Source organism: Alligator mississippiensis, chromosome 5, assembly GCF_030867095.1.
Source record: "Alligator mississippiensis isolate rAllMis1 chromosome 5, rAllMis1, whole genome shotgun sequence".
Classification (NCBI taxonomy): domain Eukaryota; kingdom Metazoa; phylum Chordata; order Crocodylia; family Alligatoridae; genus Alligator; species Alligator mississippiensis.
This window is the reverse complement of record NC_081828.1, coordinates 43,265,871-43,284,854: the sequence shown is the minus strand read 5'-3', so window position 1 is coordinate 43,284,854 and position 18,984 is coordinate 43,265,871. Positions and strand designations below refer to the sequence as shown.

The 18,984-nt window shown below is 42.7% G+C and overlaps 1 protein-coding gene across 2 annotated transcripts in view; it reads right to left on the bottom strand.

The window, feature by feature from the left end:
* The window catches only part of NOTCH2 (notch receptor 2), a 131,096-nt gene that overhangs the window by 55,736 nt on the left and 56,376 nt on the right, over nt 1–18,984 (bottom strand). For both annotated transcript variants that reach the window (XM_019486533.2, XM_006259955.4), the window contains exons 6-11: nt 15,263–15,496; nt 14,222–14,377; nt 11,468–11,656; nt 10,166–10,279; nt 8,684–8,797; nt 1,478–1,711 (exon numbers count right to left, since the gene is read on the bottom strand). In XM_019486533.2, coding sequence (XP_019342078.1) covers nt 1,478–1,711; nt 8,684–8,797; nt 10,166–10,279; nt 11,468–11,656; nt 14,222–14,377; nt 15,263–15,496 — 1,041 coding nt within the window. The remainder of the gene's footprint in view (nt 1–1,477; nt 1,712–8,683; nt 8,798–10,165; nt 10,280–11,467; nt 11,657–14,221; nt 14,378–15,262; nt 15,497–18,984) is intronic.

Below are 18,984 nucleotides of genomic sequence, written 5' to 3'. Positions count from 1 at the left end.
ACAATTTAAAATCAAGGTGATACTAATAATTCTTCTTGTTAGTAAATGGAATGATTTAAAGTCCATTTAGCCAGGGTGATTAGTTGTAAAACTACCATATTTTCTCACATGAAACACACCCCTGAATACAGTATGCACTTTGTTTTTGAAAGCAGAATGAAGACAAAAAGGTATTTACTTAAAAATACTGATAAATATGGTATTTTCCCCAAGGAAAACATGAGCAACTACAGCTGGGAAGTCGCAAAACACTGTGGGGCTGCTCTGTTAACCCCCTTGCTGTAGGACACTGCAGGTACTGCTGCTTGCCAAGCCAAAAAATGCCCAAAGCCTCTTCTTTTTTTTGAGCTGAGCTGGGTGAACACACAGCAGTCTGTCAGCTTTTCCTGCATAAGCCTGTGCTAGGGGAAAGAGAAAGCAACCATAGCCAGCAGGTAGGGAACCCCTTGTGCAGCACATGCAGCATTACTTTCTCTTATCCCCCTCTGTTTCCCGAGTTGAGGCTTGTGCAGTAGAAGCTCCTATTACTAAATTTCCATGCACCCTAATTTCCAGCAGGTTTTTTGGGAAAAAGGTGCATGTTATATTTGAGAAAATGTGGTAATTTAATAACTGCTCTTCAATTTTAGATTAAAATTTAAAATTAACTGACTTACACTGGCCTTCTCCTAATGCCACTCATGGTTCAGAATCCTATTTGGAAACAATGCTAGAGCTAAAAAATAGAAGACTGAAAAATCAAAGTCCTGAGCCTAACAATACTTAAATATAGTCTTACTTGCCACTGACTACAACTGGACTATCTGCTTGCTGGAACCATCAGGAGCTAATTTTTAACAAAAAGTTTTTTTGATATCATGTCCACCCCTTTGAAACAGTTTTTATTTTCATGCGAATAATTTTGCCTTTCAATACTCTAACAAAGCTGATGAAATCCTATACATAGGTCCCCCCCCCCCTTTTTTTTTTTTTTTTTGAAAACAGAAGCTGACATCCTACATCAAAATTTGGTCTCTCAAGTGTGGAATTTAAGTGACTCAAGAATCATGCACATTAAACCCTGACAGGATGCATAGCCTGGCTGGAATATTTCAGATTTCTTGACCTGAAGGTCAATACATCAGGAGGAGACTACAGCTGTGAATACAGCATGTGCTATTTGCTTATCAATTTTACATTCAATGCTTTTCCACTTAAAAGGCAATAGTGGCACCCTGAACTTACCCTTTTTCACCACAAATAATCATTTTAGGTGTGAAACTTCTTAGAATTTCTTATTTTACCTAGATACTTTCTGCTAACAGCTGGCAAATTAGTTGAAAGAAACAAGCACTTTGGAAGTTTAAAACTATAAAACAGGTAACAGAAAAGAGACAGATACATGTATATACAGATCTTTTCTGACTAAACCATAACTTTTGAAATAGTTTCTGAAGTCTTCATTTTTATCTACCCTACAGTCCTATCCCTTATGTACCTGATGTGCCTGGTAAACAGTTGCATTGGTAACCATTCACCAAGTCAATGCAGCGTCCTTGATTAAGGCAGGGATTGCTGTAGCATTCATCAATCTGTTCACTACAAATGGCACCCATGTATCCAGGATTGCAGACACATGTGTATGAATCAATACCATCTTGGCATTCACCATAGTGGCAAGGGTCAGGATCACAATTATTTATATTTTCCTCACACAAGATGCCAGTAAAACCTAAAAGGAAACAAATCAACAGGAGCCATTTAGAGGCTAACAGATGTTATGATGGAATCTGCATTGAGAATCAAACAAAAATATGGCATTCATCATAACAGGAACACCCCCCCCAGTAAAACTGTACATGGAACAGAAAACACTGGCTGGGTATATCATCTCTCCCCTAAACATGGACACCAGCAGACAAAGCCACAGCATGCACAGCACAGAATACTACAGAAGATGATGGATGGAAAATCTTTCCAGAGAGAACTACCTGAAATGCATTCATTTCAGACAAACCAGAGGAAAATGTACCCCTGACCATCAAACCTTTTTATTCACATCTGTATCCAAATAACTGAAGGCACTATCTTTCCTTCAGATACTCCGTGTTTAAGTGTTCTGATAAGTCAAACCAGCATGAGCTGACACCTGGATACAAGTTGAAAACTGCAGACAAAGACACTGAACTACTATTGCTGTACAAAATCCAGCAGGGAGAATAAAATAGCCCTGTAGACCCTTTCCTTGGATAACTGCCCTAAAAAAACCCAAAATAAACACTGCACTGAAAAAAAAATTATGACTATTTATCTTGCATGCACAAAATTAAAACAAAGGTAAGACAAAGTTCAAGGCTGAAAGGGATACCATCATGGGTCTACCCCACATGTAAGTAGCTTTTATGGTTCTTTTGGTAGAAAAAGACAGTAGATTTTGGAATTTCTACACCCAGTAGACTTTACTATTTTTATTATAATAAATTAATATACAGGCCTTACAAAGTGAGACTTTCTGCAGAATTTAAGGTTTAGGTTAAAAAAGCGTTCTGTTTTTGCAGCTGAAAAAGCCTTCTGAATGCTCCAAAGCTCAATCAATTGTAAAACGACAGAATGCTCTCTTGCCAAAGGCTGCAGGCAGGTGACTCCCATGTCTCTGCAGATATTCAAAGTTGTCCAAGCTGAAGCAGAATGAAGGCTCAACACAGCCTCCTGGGTGGGCAGCACAGAAACCAAGAAGAATCTGACCAGTTTCACGCTAAATTCTGAACATGAGAAGCAACAGCAGATGCTATTCACAGAAAGGACTAAACAGAAGATTGGGAAAGGAATAAGAAAAGCAGAGGATTCCTGAAACAGCCATTGGAATGGGGGCAAAGTAGAGGATGGTGAAAGTAGGAAAATCTTTCAGTCAAGTGGTTCCGTGGTGGGAGCCCCGGGGAATGAAAAATGCTCCCTCCGCCTTCTAGTAATGAAATGGGAAGGAGGGGCTACAAGCTTCAAAGATTGAATGCTAACACAAATTGAGCCCATCAGTAAGGTTTAGGGACAGCATCCTAGCAGAAATCCTAGTGGGCAACTGGGATTTGTAAATGGGCAACTGCCTCCCCTTTTTAAATACTGATTTGTGGCTAGTTCACTATTATTTCCAAGCTCTGTGAACGTGCACATGAAGGGATAGATACAAAAACTGAAGTAGGAGAGGCAGGGCAAGTTAGAAAAGTCATATATAAAATTATATTTAGAAGAAAAGAAAGAAAGGCAGATATCACATTGTACAGGAAGAAATGTGTACAGGCCTAGAGGGGGAGAGAAAGGACATGAGCTATGAGTGGAGAAAGAGAAGTCAAGTAATGTCAGGAATTGAAAGAAAAGGCAAAAAGCAGGAGAGCTGCATGTGGTCCAGTAGTTTGTACCTTTCATCTAGCTTCATAGCAGTCAGTTCCCTTTTAATAAATATACTATATAACTCAAATACAAGATGAAGTTCACCCCCATCAATCAGCATGGAGAAAAAAGCCCCTCATCTTGTATTCACATACAGGGAAACCTTATTAAATATATTGTCTATCATTAAACTGCTGCCTAAAGTAGCATGTGCTCAGTAATGGAAACTGACTGCCTACACTAAGCATGACTACAAAACACATAGCCCATATTCTGCAAACATACTGACAGGAGCTTTATTTTTTGTTTTGGTGGCACAAGGCCTGGAAGCCACAGAGTTCAAATGTCCCCTAGTCTTGCTTGCTCCTAGCCAAAAGGCCAAGGAGCAGCTAGGGGGAAAATGCAAAAGCAGCCCCCATTACCATAATTTTTTTTTTAATTATTTTTTTAAAAGGGAAAATTTTTCATGTTCCAAGTCAAATCAGCCAAATCAATTCCAAATCCATGAGTTAGCCAAGAATCATATGTGACCCTACTACCAGCAAGCATCCTCCACCCCCACCTGGGGCTTCAGATGCTTCCAAATCCTTTGGCAGGCATTCAATGTGCAATCCCATGCCTGGAGGCAATGGGGTTTGGATGCCCCTGAGTTTTGCTTGCCCTCAGCTGTATGGCTGTCAGAGCAAGCTAGGGAGGAGTCTGCCATTTCCATAAAGTTGGCATATGGATTTACCATATAGTTAGGGACCTACCAAATGCAAAGCAGGAGTGGGGTGTGCTGTGACTCCTTTAATCTTGCAGGTTCCCCTGTGCACCACCCCCCACCATGGATAGGCAGAGAGGCCCCATTGCTCACTGCTTGCTCCCGACTGGCAGGGATGCAAAAATCGCAGTTTTAAATATGGCATCATTTTTGCTACTCTCTGCTGACTGGCCAAGGGACCCTAGCAGCCACACTGTTACTAGCTGGCCAGGAGGCAAAAATAGCACCATATTTAAAATAGTGGTTTTCACCTCCCCACTAATCAGGAGTGATTAGCAAGGGGAGGAAGGGCACATGGGGGAACCTACAAAATAAAAGGAGCTGCTGTGTCCCCCGACTGCTCATGCCTGATCAGTAGAGAAGTGAAAGCCACGGTTTTAAATATGGCAGGCGTGCAGCTCATGCAGGCAGGCAGGCTCAGGGTGGGGAGGGGGTGAGGGGAGAAATGAGGTTTGCCATTTCTCCCCACCCACTTTGATGGAGCCTGCCTTCCTGGGCTGCTGCCAGGCTGCCTGCACAGTCCAAGCCACACAGAGCCCGGTGCTTCGCTCCATGGCTGTAGGGCAGCAAACTAAAACTCCTTGGAGGTGTTTTAGTTTGCTGCTCCCCAAAGTCATTTAAGGCGCATTACACTGCCGAATGTGCTAGAACGGCTGAAATTAGTGTGCAATACGCTGCCAACACATGCAAACACCAACACCATTAAAGTGGTGCAAAAGCATTTAACCCGCTTTAAAGTGTCATTCACATATGCCCCTCATTTCGTCTACACATGTTCTAAAAGTTTGTTTACGGAGTACCTGTGCTAAAATTTGAAGCAGTTTCAAAAAAGGTAAAATGCATCAATTCTGGATAAACTAAGCCTATGGGTACCTGTAGTAATTTGCCTAAATGCAAATTACTATAAATATATATTATTTCTAGGTCAGATTTTTCAAATTTTCCCCTCACTTCCATGTACCCAGGGAGAGTATGGTCTGACAGTAAGGAGGCGAGAAGCATCTGGAGGGGGAAGTTAGGAGTGGAAGCAGAGGGAAAGGGGCTACCTGACTCCCCAGATTTATTTTCCATACTGTAGCAAAGGGAAGGAGACAAATGCAAGGCAAACCTCCAATAATTAGGTTCTATACCTGGAAAACTTAACTAATTTATACATTTTCCATACACAAACTAATTATTGGGGGGCTGTCTTATATTTGAGTAAATAGAGTATTATCTAACCAATATTGAAGAGAACAACACAACAAATATATTCAGCCAATGCTTTCTTGTGTCTGACCCATTTTAATAACGAGTTAACAATTTATTACTTAGAATGCCAACCAGCAATATAACTATTCAGTCTAGCAACACAATAGAGTTCTCTCATTCAATGACAGAAAACAAGACAAGCAAATATTTTAACCTTGGTTTAAAAGGCAAGATTCATTAATGCATTGTTAAGATGTAGATGTCCCACACCAGAGATATTTAGAGCTAGCAGTTCTAAGACATCACCATGTCACCTTTATGTACATTTGGTTGCCTTCAAACCTATTTCCATGCCCCCAAACTCCCTATGGGGGAGTTTGGGGGCAAACCATGCGCTAATTCAGCATTTGGATTTAGCTCTGTCTTTTCCTGGCACTCCTTTTAGTAATGCACCATTGTCCATTGTTGCTTCTTTGCTTATCACCACTGGAGTGAGGTGACCCTATATTATTGGCACCGGGTTCTTCATGCTTCCAGCAGATTTTGCAAAGGATTCAGAAACAGAAGTTCCCCCTCTTCACTAAGCAAAAATTTCTTGGACCACACACCAGGTTGAGGCAGACATACTGCTTCCAAGTTAAAAAAAACAAAAAACACAAAAAAAACCTAGGCTTTTCCTTTTCCCTAACTGATAGGAGTCTGTCACATTGAATAATCTAAAGGGAAACCTGAAAACAACTACTCATCCTCTCCTGATTCCAGTCATTCCACTCTATATTTTAAAACTTCCTCTAAGAAAAAATACCCTAATCTGTATCACTATTTCACAGGGAACTTATCTGGACAGAGGGAATCATTCAGCTTTAAAATGCAGGCCAGGACAGTAACAGACATTTTAGAACCTGCCACCATCTCAGTTAAGAACATTTTGACAAGTGTGTCACTGAAGAGGTGCCTCCTAGCACCTGGAATTATTCTCAAAGTAAATGTCACATCTAGATAGTTATAATAAATGTTCACTACCATCAAAAATAGTGTGTGAGAGAGATTTCCATGCATCAGGTCCACATTATAGGAATTTTTTCATGTATATTCTGTTAAAACAGAGGAAAAGTTTCCTTTACCAGAAAACACCAGAACTATAGCACCCATTTCTAATAAATGTATAGTAATTTTTTTATTATGATAGCCATCTTCTATTCAGCCTCTTTTGGGACACTGACGTCTGAATGAAATTTATTCTGGAGAACCTATCTTTCTGACACAACCAGTCATGGTAATTTGTAACACCTGAGTTTCACTCAACTATTTCTCCAAGGGAATCTGGATATGTGATTGCTTTCTAGCCAGTCATTAACTTGTATTAGATGTATAGATGTGAGGGCCAGAAGACTGCAGAACAATTTACCTGGCCTTCCTGTGTAACAAGCTATGCAGTTCCAACCAATGATTCCTATACTGAGTGTGGTAACAGGCAAGTCACCTAGAAAACATCTTAGAGAATGACATCTAGCCTTGATATAAGGTCTTGATGCAACAGAAAATATACTACAGCTCTCAGCAATTTGTTTCATCGTTTAAGGATTGTCCTAATATGCTGTGCATTAGTCTTTCTATTCTAAAACTGTCTATGAACTGTCCCCAATAAAGCCAAATGCCATTCTGGCAAATTTGGATGCTTCTTATAGAAGTCATGTGGTAAGTGCTGTACAAATATACAGAAAAAACATGGACCTTATCCCAAAGACTTTATGGTCAACACGACCCCTATGGAAAAACATGGTATTAGACTACCCTTGACACCCTCTACTACTTCCCTTCCTCTGGGAATAGAAGGGCATGCCCAGTATAAATATCAGGACCAAGGAAAGGAAAGAATAGAAAAGGGAGAAACTAAAGTCTTATCTTAAATTAGACATTTCAGTTCTCTTGAACTTTTAGAACTGTAAGCTTTTTTTTTCTCCAGGTGTACCTCTGCATTTTGAACAGCACAGAATAAATTATCTCAACTAGACATATTATTACATCTTGAACAGCTACTAAACAGAATTAGATTATTTAAATGCTCTGCTAGAAATAAGAGGAAACTCATGTGAATCCATCCAGCCTTAGAGTTCTCATCTTAGACAAAGGCAGCTCTGGGGGTTAATCCAGCCTTTTTTTTTTTTTTTTACAGACAGTCTTTCTAAATCCTTTGCGTATATTTGCAAGTAAATCTTTATTCCACTGTCAAAAAATACAAACTTCACTTCAGGGTTATTCAGGGCTTACACTGTGCCTTCCTCATGGACTTAGCAAACTATTAGTGAATAAAGCTCTTTGTGACGCATTTGAACACCATTAAATTTTACAGATTGGGAAACTGTGAAGAAAATAAGTAGCAAAGTCTGGAACAGAACAAAAGTGAGCCTTCCTGACTAATCCTCTGCCTCAGCCAACTCATTCTTCACTTCTAAAGCACACCTTGTCTCAAAACCTTCAGTAAAGTGATAACAGGGGGGGCATCATTACCCACCTCAGCAGCCATTAAGTAGAAACCACTAAGCCTCATTCAGCTAAACTGGTTCACAATCACAGAACTAAACCTTTCCTTAGATAGCTCTAAAGGCCTGCCTCCTTTAGTCTGAAGTGACTATATCAAGCATTCCAAAAGAAATCCTAAAAGTACTACAACTGAGTTGTGAAGTACTAGGTTTAAAGTTGCCCATGCAACCAAAGGGCTGAATGCCACCCAGAAAGTCAGGTGTATCCTTGGCCCTGCTGAGTAGGAGCTCCTACGTGATGTTGGGCCAATCATTTAAGAGCCAAAATTTTGACAGTTGACCATTAATTGCATAATGCATTTTCTGAGGGGTCAAATTTTACAGCATTGTGCACACTTATGGCTCTTTATGTGGCTAAAAGAGTGGGAAATGGAAGACTTAAGTAGTCAGGAAGTAAACGGGCAGGAAGGAATGTAGTGTAGCATTCATGACTCATTTCTTCGTCTTTGGTTGCCAGTTCTTTCACTTACACCTAGGCTGCAGTCCTAGAAAAAGGACTCCATCCCCCCCACCCAGGATCCCTGAATGAAAAACACTACAACACCAGCTAGTACAGGAGACATTCTCCCCTCATGGAAAATAAGTCATGAGACAAAGAGCAAAGCTAAGACTCCAGCCAGCTGCAGTCATAAACCAGAAGGTTTACTTTACCTAATTGATATTCAGTGCTGTTCTCTGCTGCAAAAGGCTTGGTAGCAGAAGCTTCATGAAAAACAGTATTTCACAGATAGCATACAGCTGACACTTCCCCCTCCTTCCCCCAGCCCTCTTCTCTAGCATCCACAATAGTTGCCAGAATATGAGAAGCTGTGTAGAGGCTAACCTGTGGCACACTGGCACTCGTAGCCATTGGGATGATCAATGCACTTTGCTCCATTTAGGCAAGGTGTGCTGGAGCAGTCATCGATGTCAATCTGGCACACGGCTCCAGTAAAACCTGAAAGTGAAAAGGAAACAGAATACTGAAGCAACTCAAGGAGGAGTTGTTGTTCCTTCTTGCTGCTCAAAGAGATCCAGGCAGAACTCTGGCTAACAGATCATTGCCAAGGATTCTTTACTAACTCTTAAGAACTGCCCCATTATTATTTGGTGGATCTAGGTTGGATTGCACCCTTAGTTCCACTCTGGTCTCTCAACTGGTTGGTTTCTGGCCCAGCACAAAACCAACCAATAGGAACTTTCTGCCCTACAAGTCAAAGAGGCAGGAACAATTTTAATGATACTCATAAAAGGACTGGCCAGGGGCAACAGGAGCATAATGAGGGAAGAGCAAAGACTCTTCATGTTGGTACTCTTGGGAAAATGAGATGTCACTGGCAAAAGAGAAACGGAGGAAAATTTCTGACAGTCAAAGCAAGTAACACAGCATGAGGAAATGATGCATCTCTTACTACAGCCTTTAGTAAGAGAGTATTCCAACAACTTAGGATCTACCGCACAATATAGAACTATACTTCACAATACTTTATAACTAAGGAGCGGTATCAATGTCAGTTACGGTAAGAGACTCAGAAATAATGGGACCCGAGTACCAAGGAAGGGCAGTGAAGATTCAAGAATGGTTTGGGACCAAGGGAAAAATTGGACAATTCTATTGGCAGGCCCAAGAACTCATCACCACACAAAGGGGCTAGAGACTGAACATGTGTCAAGATAAGCAATTTTTGAGAAGGAAAAACATTTAACTTTTGACCCCCTCCCAGTGGCTTGCAAGACACTAGACCTGACACCTGGTGCTGGTTCCTTTGTTCAAGAGCAGCCTCTCCTTTCTAGACAGGAGTGCTGAGCCCCCTGCCTATGCTACAGGGGAGAAAAGCTTAGTCCTCAAACCTGGAGGAAAATAAAATGTAAAGCCTGAAAATGGGCCAAAACTATTCCAACCATGAAGGAGGTCCAATAAAAATCACCCAAAAAATCCTTGCCTCTCTCAAGGATTTCTCATTTTTTTTAAAAAAATATATCTACAAAGATTGGACTGTAATTCACCTCAATGTTCTTAACAAGTGAAACAGCAGGTGCCACCTACACCTTTGAGGCTAGGTGTTTAGTCTTAACGTGTAATTAAGTACATAGTCCCAGTGCTGCATCACTTCAACTGAGTACAGACCTATGCTTATTCATCAGGCATTAGAGTGAATCACTACTGTTTTCCTTGGATGAGTCTGAAGCTGGGTGCTGTACTAAGACTGTACTGGGACTTGCTAAGTCAGTAAACCCTACACATGCTTGCACTCTGCCCTTCCTTATAGAATGTTAGGCCTTTGTAGACAGATGCACAGAACAGATGCAGGACGGGAGAACTTACCAGGTGGGCATTTGCACAGAAAGTGATTGACCTTATCCAGACACTCTCCATTGTTCACACAGGGACTACTAAGGCATTCATTGATCTCTAGTTCACAGTGCATGCCTTTAAACCCTGAAAAAGACAACAGATTACAGGGGGTGACAAAAGGGCTCCAAAAAATACCCAGTTTGTTGGCCTCCCCTTATTCTACAGGAAACCCTCGCTATTAGCAGGTTCAGCATTTGCAGTTTCAAATATTTGCGAATGCCAAACCCGCATCTTAAATACACTTATAGGAGCTCCTCGAAAGCTCCACGCTTGCCACCACCGGGCTCCCGCCACCACCAGTGCAGCTATGCCCCATCCCCAGCCACCAGGGGCACAGTGTTTGAGAACATATCCCCCATGAATGGTGAGGGTCTCTCGTACTGCTAAAAATCAATGCCACATCTCACTAATGTAGAAAATGACGGTGACAATAAGTTATGCCACAAGACCAAGCATATTTGTAAAGGGTTAAATACAGGTGTGATGGGGGAAGGGACCTTAGAGGGGATGAATAACTTTGGAAACAATGGAAGACACTGGTCCTGGACTTCCTAGGCTAGGGTAAATTCACTCTATACTTCTGGATGCCAACTGACCAGCTGCACGGGTCAGAATTCTTCATCCATATTAGTATAAGGCTGTCAACTGGCCAAAAACATCTTTTTCTTTCTTTCTTTATGTTTTTTTAAAGGAAACATCAAGCATTGGTCATGACAAGAAGGGAAAACAGTAGACTAACAACATGGGCCACTTGCATTATTTATATGGCAAATTCTATAAAGTTAAGGATTTCAAAACATGGAATATTTTTTAAACAGTGAGATCTATCAGTCTGTTGACTAGCTGCCCAAAGTACTGAAAACCCCTTTACTTGGGAATATATAAAACAAGACTTGACAATGCCCTGGGAATTTTCCCAAACAACAATATAAAAACACACAGTTGAGAACTGACTCACTCAAACACGGTTTCTGCTAACTTTAAAACAAATCACTTCTGTACATCTCATTAAACAATGAATAACAAATCTATATGTTCATTAACACATTTACTGTCAGGTTCCTGCTTCTCCTCCTCTCCTACCTGTTTTTCCTCCACTCACATACCAGCAAACCTTTGAGACTGGTGTGTGCACAGCAAACTCTCCAGCCTGGTCTTTAGGCACCCCATCACACCCACATCTTCCATTTCTAAACTGCTTTAATCATTTTATGCCCTCACATTTCTGATCTTTCCCATCCTTGTTAGAAATTCTTGGGAAACTCGCTTTACCTGGCATACACAGACATGTGAATCCTCCAATTTTATCCAGGCAAGTGGCATCATTTTGACATGGATTGGAATGACACTCATTAATGTCCATTTCACAGCGTGGTCCTGTGTATCCCTTCAGACACTCACAGTGGAAGGAGCCCTCAGTATTCACACATTTCCCAGCATGTTCACACGGATTACTGTTTGCTGTAAGAGACATTCATTTACTACTCTTCCGCTCATGATGGTCTCGACACCACCAATAATCCCATCTTTTCTTGTATCACCACTGCTTGAGGCAAGATCTCTTCTGCCTAACAGGAGATGGCTACTGCCCTTTCTGTGGCATTGGGAAAAATGTAGCAGCCTCCAGCTTCTTATAGACAGGAAGGAAAAATCTCCCGAGTACCATCATACAGTCAGAAGAGCATTCTGATGTTCTCCCCACTTCCATGGGTCCTGCAGGGGCACTGACAGCAGCTCTGACCAGAGATCTGAAAACGTAAGCTTATTTTGGATAGGAGGCTTTAAATCACCTCTTCAGCCTGCCTGCTTGCTTCAGCACAGAGGCCAGCGCAATGACCCTTAGCCCATGTGGCCTTTGCTACCCATATCGTAGTCAGATTGACCTTGGAAATAAGTTAAGGTGAGGAAATAACAGGAGATTCAGCTTGGAAAAAGTAACCAATGCATTCAAGGAAAGATAATCGAAAGGCAAGATATGTAACACAAACAGTCACTTGAAATGCAGCAAAAGCATAAGAGAAAGAGCAGATTAGCTAAAATGTTTAAGTTACTATGGCAGAGAAACAGCAGGATTTGAGCTGCACAGACATAGAGCAGATGGTATCTTCAGATGATTCCAATGAGAATAATGACTTCTCATTACAGTTCTTTGAGTACTGGAAAAAATAAAATGAGCCAGGAGCCTGGTAAAGTAATTTGGGCAAATTCATATTGGAATCCATTAAAAAACTCAGAAGACCCTGACACAGTCCTGTACCCAAGCCATTTGGCCAGCAAGTCCACATCATGGAGGAAGGGAAAACACTCAATATAGACAAGAAATATTAAGAAGCTTCTTAAAAAGGTACTCAAAGGGACTAAAAGAATAGTGATTTGATGCTTTTTAATAAAGGTAGAGATGATTCATCATCAATATATTTTGGGTCTTTTTAGCACACTTACTTAAAGGTCAGAATTGGCTCATAAGGGTGGGTAGGACTCTCATACAGGTTTCTCTGTCATTTTGAGCTGCATCTCTAGAATCATTATGCAAGGAAACTCACTCATCTCTACAGCAAGTGATCTTCTCTATCTGTAGCCTTTCTACGCATCAGACATTTCCCCACTAACTGACAAAATATTCAAAAACCTTGCCTGTTAAATTCTTTCATGTGTTCAGATTCTATAAACTCTTCAAAGATTACATCAGCCAGGCAAGAGTCTTTATGAAGAATGAATCTAATCAGATTACCTGAAGACAGTACTGGGGTTTATTAGGAATTCATAAAGAATGGAAATCTTGCCATAAGTTAAAAGGTATGCCACACTACCTGAAATCTGGTACATTATTTTGGCAATCCTCCTCTAGAAGGAGATTGCAGAATTAGAGAGCATTCCGAGTAGTACTGGGATTGTCTGAGGAATGGAAAAATTCTTATTAAGAGACTGAAAATCATACAAGGAAACAGAGAAAAGGGAATATGATAAAGGCCCACAATTAATTAGTGGCACAGAAGTTTGTTGGGGTCTTCTTTGCTTGATCTCAAAACACAAAAACATAGTGCACAACAAAAGCAACAGATATTCAATGAAATGCAGAGACGGTATTCACCAAATTGTTAAAAGGACACACTTTCCATTTACTATAGTTAGGCCAGGGAACTCGCTACTTCAAGTTATATTTGAAGCCATGAGATTAAAGGTAGTAAAAAGGGTTGGATAGCTTCACGGCTAAAATGAATAACCAAAGCTGAAGAGGACAGAAGACAACCCAGGAGTTTTGTAAACAAAGCTGAATGCTCTGAAAGTTAACTGTAACCTCCTGCTTGGAAAATATCCTGTGCTTAATTACTGCAGGGTTTCTTGGACCTTTTCCTGAAGTAACTGGTACTAGCTTGGGCCAGAAAGGACACCAGCTAGATGGCGCTTTCATAATCTGGTATTTGGGGGCTCCTATAGATGTGTAGAAAGGCTGCTCTGATGTGCTGTATGTCCAGTGCAATGGAGCAGACTCGATTAATCAAGGCTGCTGGAGCATGGAAATTTCCGTACTCCAGCAGCCCTGGCATATGCGTATCACCATCTTGAAAAATGGCAGTGGGGTGCTTTAAACTAAAGTTTGTTCCCCCACCACCATTTTTCAGCGGATGGAGACACTGATACACTTGATACGTGGGCACTTTTCATTAGTGCAGCTCACTAATTAAAGTGCCACACCCCATCATGGAATACGTCTGTAAATGCCCTAAGTGTGTGATCCTGACTGATGGCTTTCACCCCCTGGGCCTGGCACAATCTCCATCTTAGTTTCCATTAAAGAATAGGAAGCTTTTGCCTTCTTACGGAGTTGTGGTGAGATTGTATTATCAGTGAAGTGCTTAGAAATAATTAGAGCTTTAAAATGATGGAATAACATTCAGGACACCACCTTACCTTTGTGTCGTCACCTAACCCAAGTACTTCGATAAGCTATTCCTATCCCTTCCCCCAAGTCTGCGATGTAGAAAATCCATTGTTAATAAATGCAAACTTTGACTGGAAACTTACCCATAGCACACTCATCTACATCTTCAGTACAGTCTGCTCCTTTGTAGCCTTGGGGACAAGTGCAGATATAGTGTCCATTCATAGGGTTGGTATCACATAGAGCTTCCTTCTGGCAGGGGTTGCTAACACATGCATCATCCAGATGACACAGGAGGCCTACAAACACAAATGGATGTCACACTAATAAGCTGACCAACAAGAAAAATAAAATCTAAATCAAACTGCACTCTACATGCTTGTGTTCTCCAAACTGATCTTTTGATGGAGGTCCAACTTTCCATGCCAGAACGTGACCAGAGCTTTGGGAGAAGTTGTTTTGCCAACAAGTTGCCATTAGGATTCTCACCATGCACACTACAGCATAATTTGGATATATTTATACGTGGTTACAAAGGGTTTCCAGCACTCCTAGAGTTCAGTAACAGCTTAGTTACCAAAAGCTTTAGCAGGGAGCAGCATTTCCCAGTCAGCTTCTCTTTCCTCACGCCAACTACTATGGGGCTGTCAGCTCATACACACACATACAGGCACATGCAACTCAGTCCTCACCACAGACAAGGGCTACTCACCCTCCACATACCAGCGTGGTTCCTGTGAAGATTTAGTACTCTTAGTTTGTAATCTATATCAGGAGGCAATTCCCTGCTGTGGCCGCAAGGGCAGCTTTACAGCTTTATGGGGGAGTGATCAACATTCCTCAGCTCCCCCACTTTAATATATATACACCTCAGTTCCCCCACTTTAATCTTGGGGGGAAGGAGGGGTAGGAAGAGAGAAGCACAGTTATTGAAGAGGCCCAGGGCTTACTCACCTCACTCTCTCTCTCTCTCTCTCTCAGGCTACTGGAGGTTTCAGTCCAGGTTAGTCAAGTAGCTCTCTCTTTGTCTGCACAAAAATCTTTCCACCAGTTGGGTGCACTGGCAAACAACTGGAAACACTCGGTATTTTTTTTTTAAGGTACATTTTAGGAAGTTCTTTCTGCTTTGTTAGCACTTGTGACAGCAGCAGCAACCCCAAACTTTGAGCCTGTTTCATCCTTACCTGCCTTTCCTTCTGGACAAATGCATGCAAATGAAGCCACACGATCAATGCAAGTAGATCCATTGGCACAGGAAGCCGTAAGACAGTCATCAATATTCTTACTGCAATCATCCCCACTCCAGCCGTTGACACAGACGCAGGCATAGCCGCCATTGTGGTTGGTGCAGGTACCTCCATTTTGACAGGCATTGGGCTGCAGCTGACATTCATCCACATCCTCAGTACAGAACTGACCTGAAAGGAAAAAGGAACAAAATTAACAGAACTGCATTCGCAAAGACACACAAAGGGAAAAACCTTGCACAGGATGGCTCTAAATGGAGGGGAACACTGAAGCTAAAGTCTAGACTCAGATTCTTTATTCTAGATCATGTGCTGTATGCAGCACGAGCCTCAGAACTTCAAAAATGTGTAATCATGTACTAAGCCACGTGGTGAAGCTCATTAACATGTGATCATAAAGAAAGACCTGAACCATGGAGACTGAGCGATGGGGGGTGGGGAAATCAGCATACATCCAAAGAGACAAAGTGCAAGAGGCAGAAGGATCACAAAGACACCTTTGCAGAGCTAAGAGCAGCCTAAGTAAATTAGAATCAAGCAGGAAGAAAAGGCCAGTTGATGGTAAAAAAACAGCCAGAATGAGAAAAAAGCAAAGTCCTGCAAGAGAAAGCAGCTGAAACCATCATCAGTATCCAAAGTGCACATTGGCCAATGCCAACAGAAGTGAACGCTTTTATAAATATACAAGTTTACAGCTAAATCAGGTCTTGAGATAAGTTCCCATAAAGGCTCCTGTTTCTAAAATCTCCTATGTTTTTTAATCCACAGGCATTTCTACAAGTAATAGCTAATGGTACCTTTCTAATACATATTTAAAAATGAGTAACTACTTTCCTGAAAAATGTTTCAGTGATTGAAAAGATTTGGAATAAAAAGAAGTTGAGTATATAGTTGATTCACAGCATAATCCAGATTCATGAAGCTGAAGGCAGAAAGGACCACCAGTCTGTCTAGTAGCCTGACCTTCCTCCAAGTCAAAGGCCATTACTTTTCACAATTATCCCTCCACTGAGACCTACAGCAGATATTTGACCAACAGCATACTCTTCCAGACAAGCACCTAATTCCGATCTGCAGATATCAACTGGTGAAGAATCGGCTGCTTCCTCAATAGCTTGTTCCAGAGGTTTTTACCCTGCACTGGTAAAAATGTACACATCCTTTTTCATTTTAATTCATCTGGTTTCAACTTCTAACCATGGATTTTTTTTATAACTATCTCCATTAGATCGAAAGTTCTTTGGCATCAAGGGTTTTCCTTCTCTAAAACTATCCATACGCACTGGAATCAAGTGCCTCCTCAAAATTCAAAACGAACATTGGCAGGTCAGAAATGATCTCAGCAAACTCTTTTTTAACTCTTGGTTGCAAACTGCCTAGGAAAGCTGATTTAAAAGCATCTATCTTGAGACTGTTTAATGTACCTCCTCAGTTACTAATGGATTAGGACAGGGATGGGAAATTATTTCGGACGCAGGGCCGCTTCCCAAGTTTTGGCAAGCCATTGAGGGCCGCAAGGGTAGCCTCACCCCTTGACAGGTGCCCCACCCCTTTGGTTGCCATCTTCGAACTGGAAGTCCCACCCCCTAACCCCTACCCACCAGAAGTCCCTCCCCTTGCCCCCCGGAAGTACTCCTTTCAGCAAGGGGGCTTGCCATCTTGGAATCAGAAAAATACCAAATTATATTCTAAAAATCAAACATGTACTACAACATTCATTAATTTCATTTAAAAAAAAACAAACTTGTGTCCTGATTTACATGTGTTTGTGTAGGGTACATAGAGATGACAGTATAATAGCTTAAAATGAAGTCTTACTCTTGTATAGTGTGGGAGGAGTTGGGTGGGTGGGTATGGGTGTGTGTGGGGGACAGAATAGGTGTGGGTGTGTATGTGGGGTGGGGGAGCATGCGGGTGTGTGTGGATGTGTTGGGTGTAGGTGGGTATGGGGTTGGTGGGAGGATGTGAGTGTGTGGGGCAAGGATGGCTGGGGAACACTGAGGCACACATGAGGGGGGGAGGGTCTGCCCAGAGCCTGTGCCCTCCCTTCCCCCACACTGCAGGCAGAGCCCCGACCAGTGCTCCTCCATCCTGCGCTCTGCACTCTTGGCCCCAGGGCATCGGTGCAGGCCCCATGCCCCTGCTCATCACCATTTTCCCCTCCATCTGCCACAGCTGCCCTTCTCATGCTGCTTTCCCATCCCCCCACACCTCCAACTCACCACTCCAGCACCATGTCCCAGCTGTACAGCCGAGAGCACAGGACACAAAAGAAAGCGGACCAGCCTGGCCAGCACCGCACAGAGCCAGCCGAGAATCATGGGGGCCAGGCTAGTTCCTGCTGACTCCTGCAGTCCAGTGTTACAGACAGGAACCACATGGTGCCAGAGTGGCAGCAGCTACAGGCAGGAAAGCTGGGAAATGGCTGCACCAGGCAGCAGAGGAGTGGCAGCAAGTGGGTGTGCAGAGCACAATGACAGCTGAGCAGGAGCACAGGGCCCACACCAGGGCAAGTGCCGGCGGGGGCCCAGGGTGGGCCATGGGCTGGTACAGGCTCTATGGAGCCAGGTTGGGCTGCGCCAGAAGGGAGAGGGGGAAACCAGCCTGGCTCTAGAGAGACCCTGCTGGCCCAGCCCCGTGCTCCTGACGCCCTGCTGGCGCTGGCCCCAGGACACCGGCATGGGCTTTGCGCTCCCACCTAGCTGCTGCTGCTGCACTCTACATGTCTGCTTGCTGCCCCTTCCCCCCACCTTCCACATCCATTTCCCCACTCACCCCCGACAGCAGAGTGGCCAGCAGGCAACCACATGGTTCCCAGCTATATCGCCGAAACTGCAGGAGCTGGCCCAGCCCGGCAGGGCCCCGAGGACTGAAGTGATCACCTGCAGTCCTCCCCTGCCTCCCTCCTCCCCTCTATCTCAATTTATCTCCAGCACTGGGAGACAGGAACAGTCCCAGAGTCTCAGGCCAGAACCCTCTGCTAGGCACGGGCTTCTGACTCTGGGGGTGGGGGGCAGGCACCAGGCCAGGCCAGGCCAGGCTGGCCTTGCTGCTGCGGCTGCTCAGTCCTGCTTCCATCTCCCCCTGGGTCCTACAGCTGCTGGCTTCTGTCATCTTTGACAGGCAGCCAGGGGCAGATAAATATTATGTTTTCTAAATTTTTTAGGGGCCCCATGGGCCATATTTTGCCTGCCCCTGGACTAGGAGTACCTCATGCACCAGCAACACATACATATCATCCTATGTCTTTTCATATATAGGGAACAGCTATACTTAAATGTTCTGCATCATCATTAATAAATGTTGTCATTTACCTCTAATATACCATGTTTAAGAATATCTTTTTGTTCCTAATATACTTAAAATGAGAGCTCCTTGCTGTCTTTAATCCTGCCTGCCCCAGATTTTCCCCTGAACAGTGAAGGGAACAACGAATACCCTTGATAAAACAATTAATGTTTACATAAAAGGCACTGTTGTGTTTAAATTATTGCCTCTGAATCATATGAGAAACAGATGACCTAAAATATTAAAACTTTAGCTTCCACACGGGTATGCTGAATATGGGACACCACCAAGGAATCCAGGTTATTAAATTTGTGGAGGAAAAAGCAGTATTTGGGGGGGGAACATTTAAGAAAAACCTTACCTGAGTAATT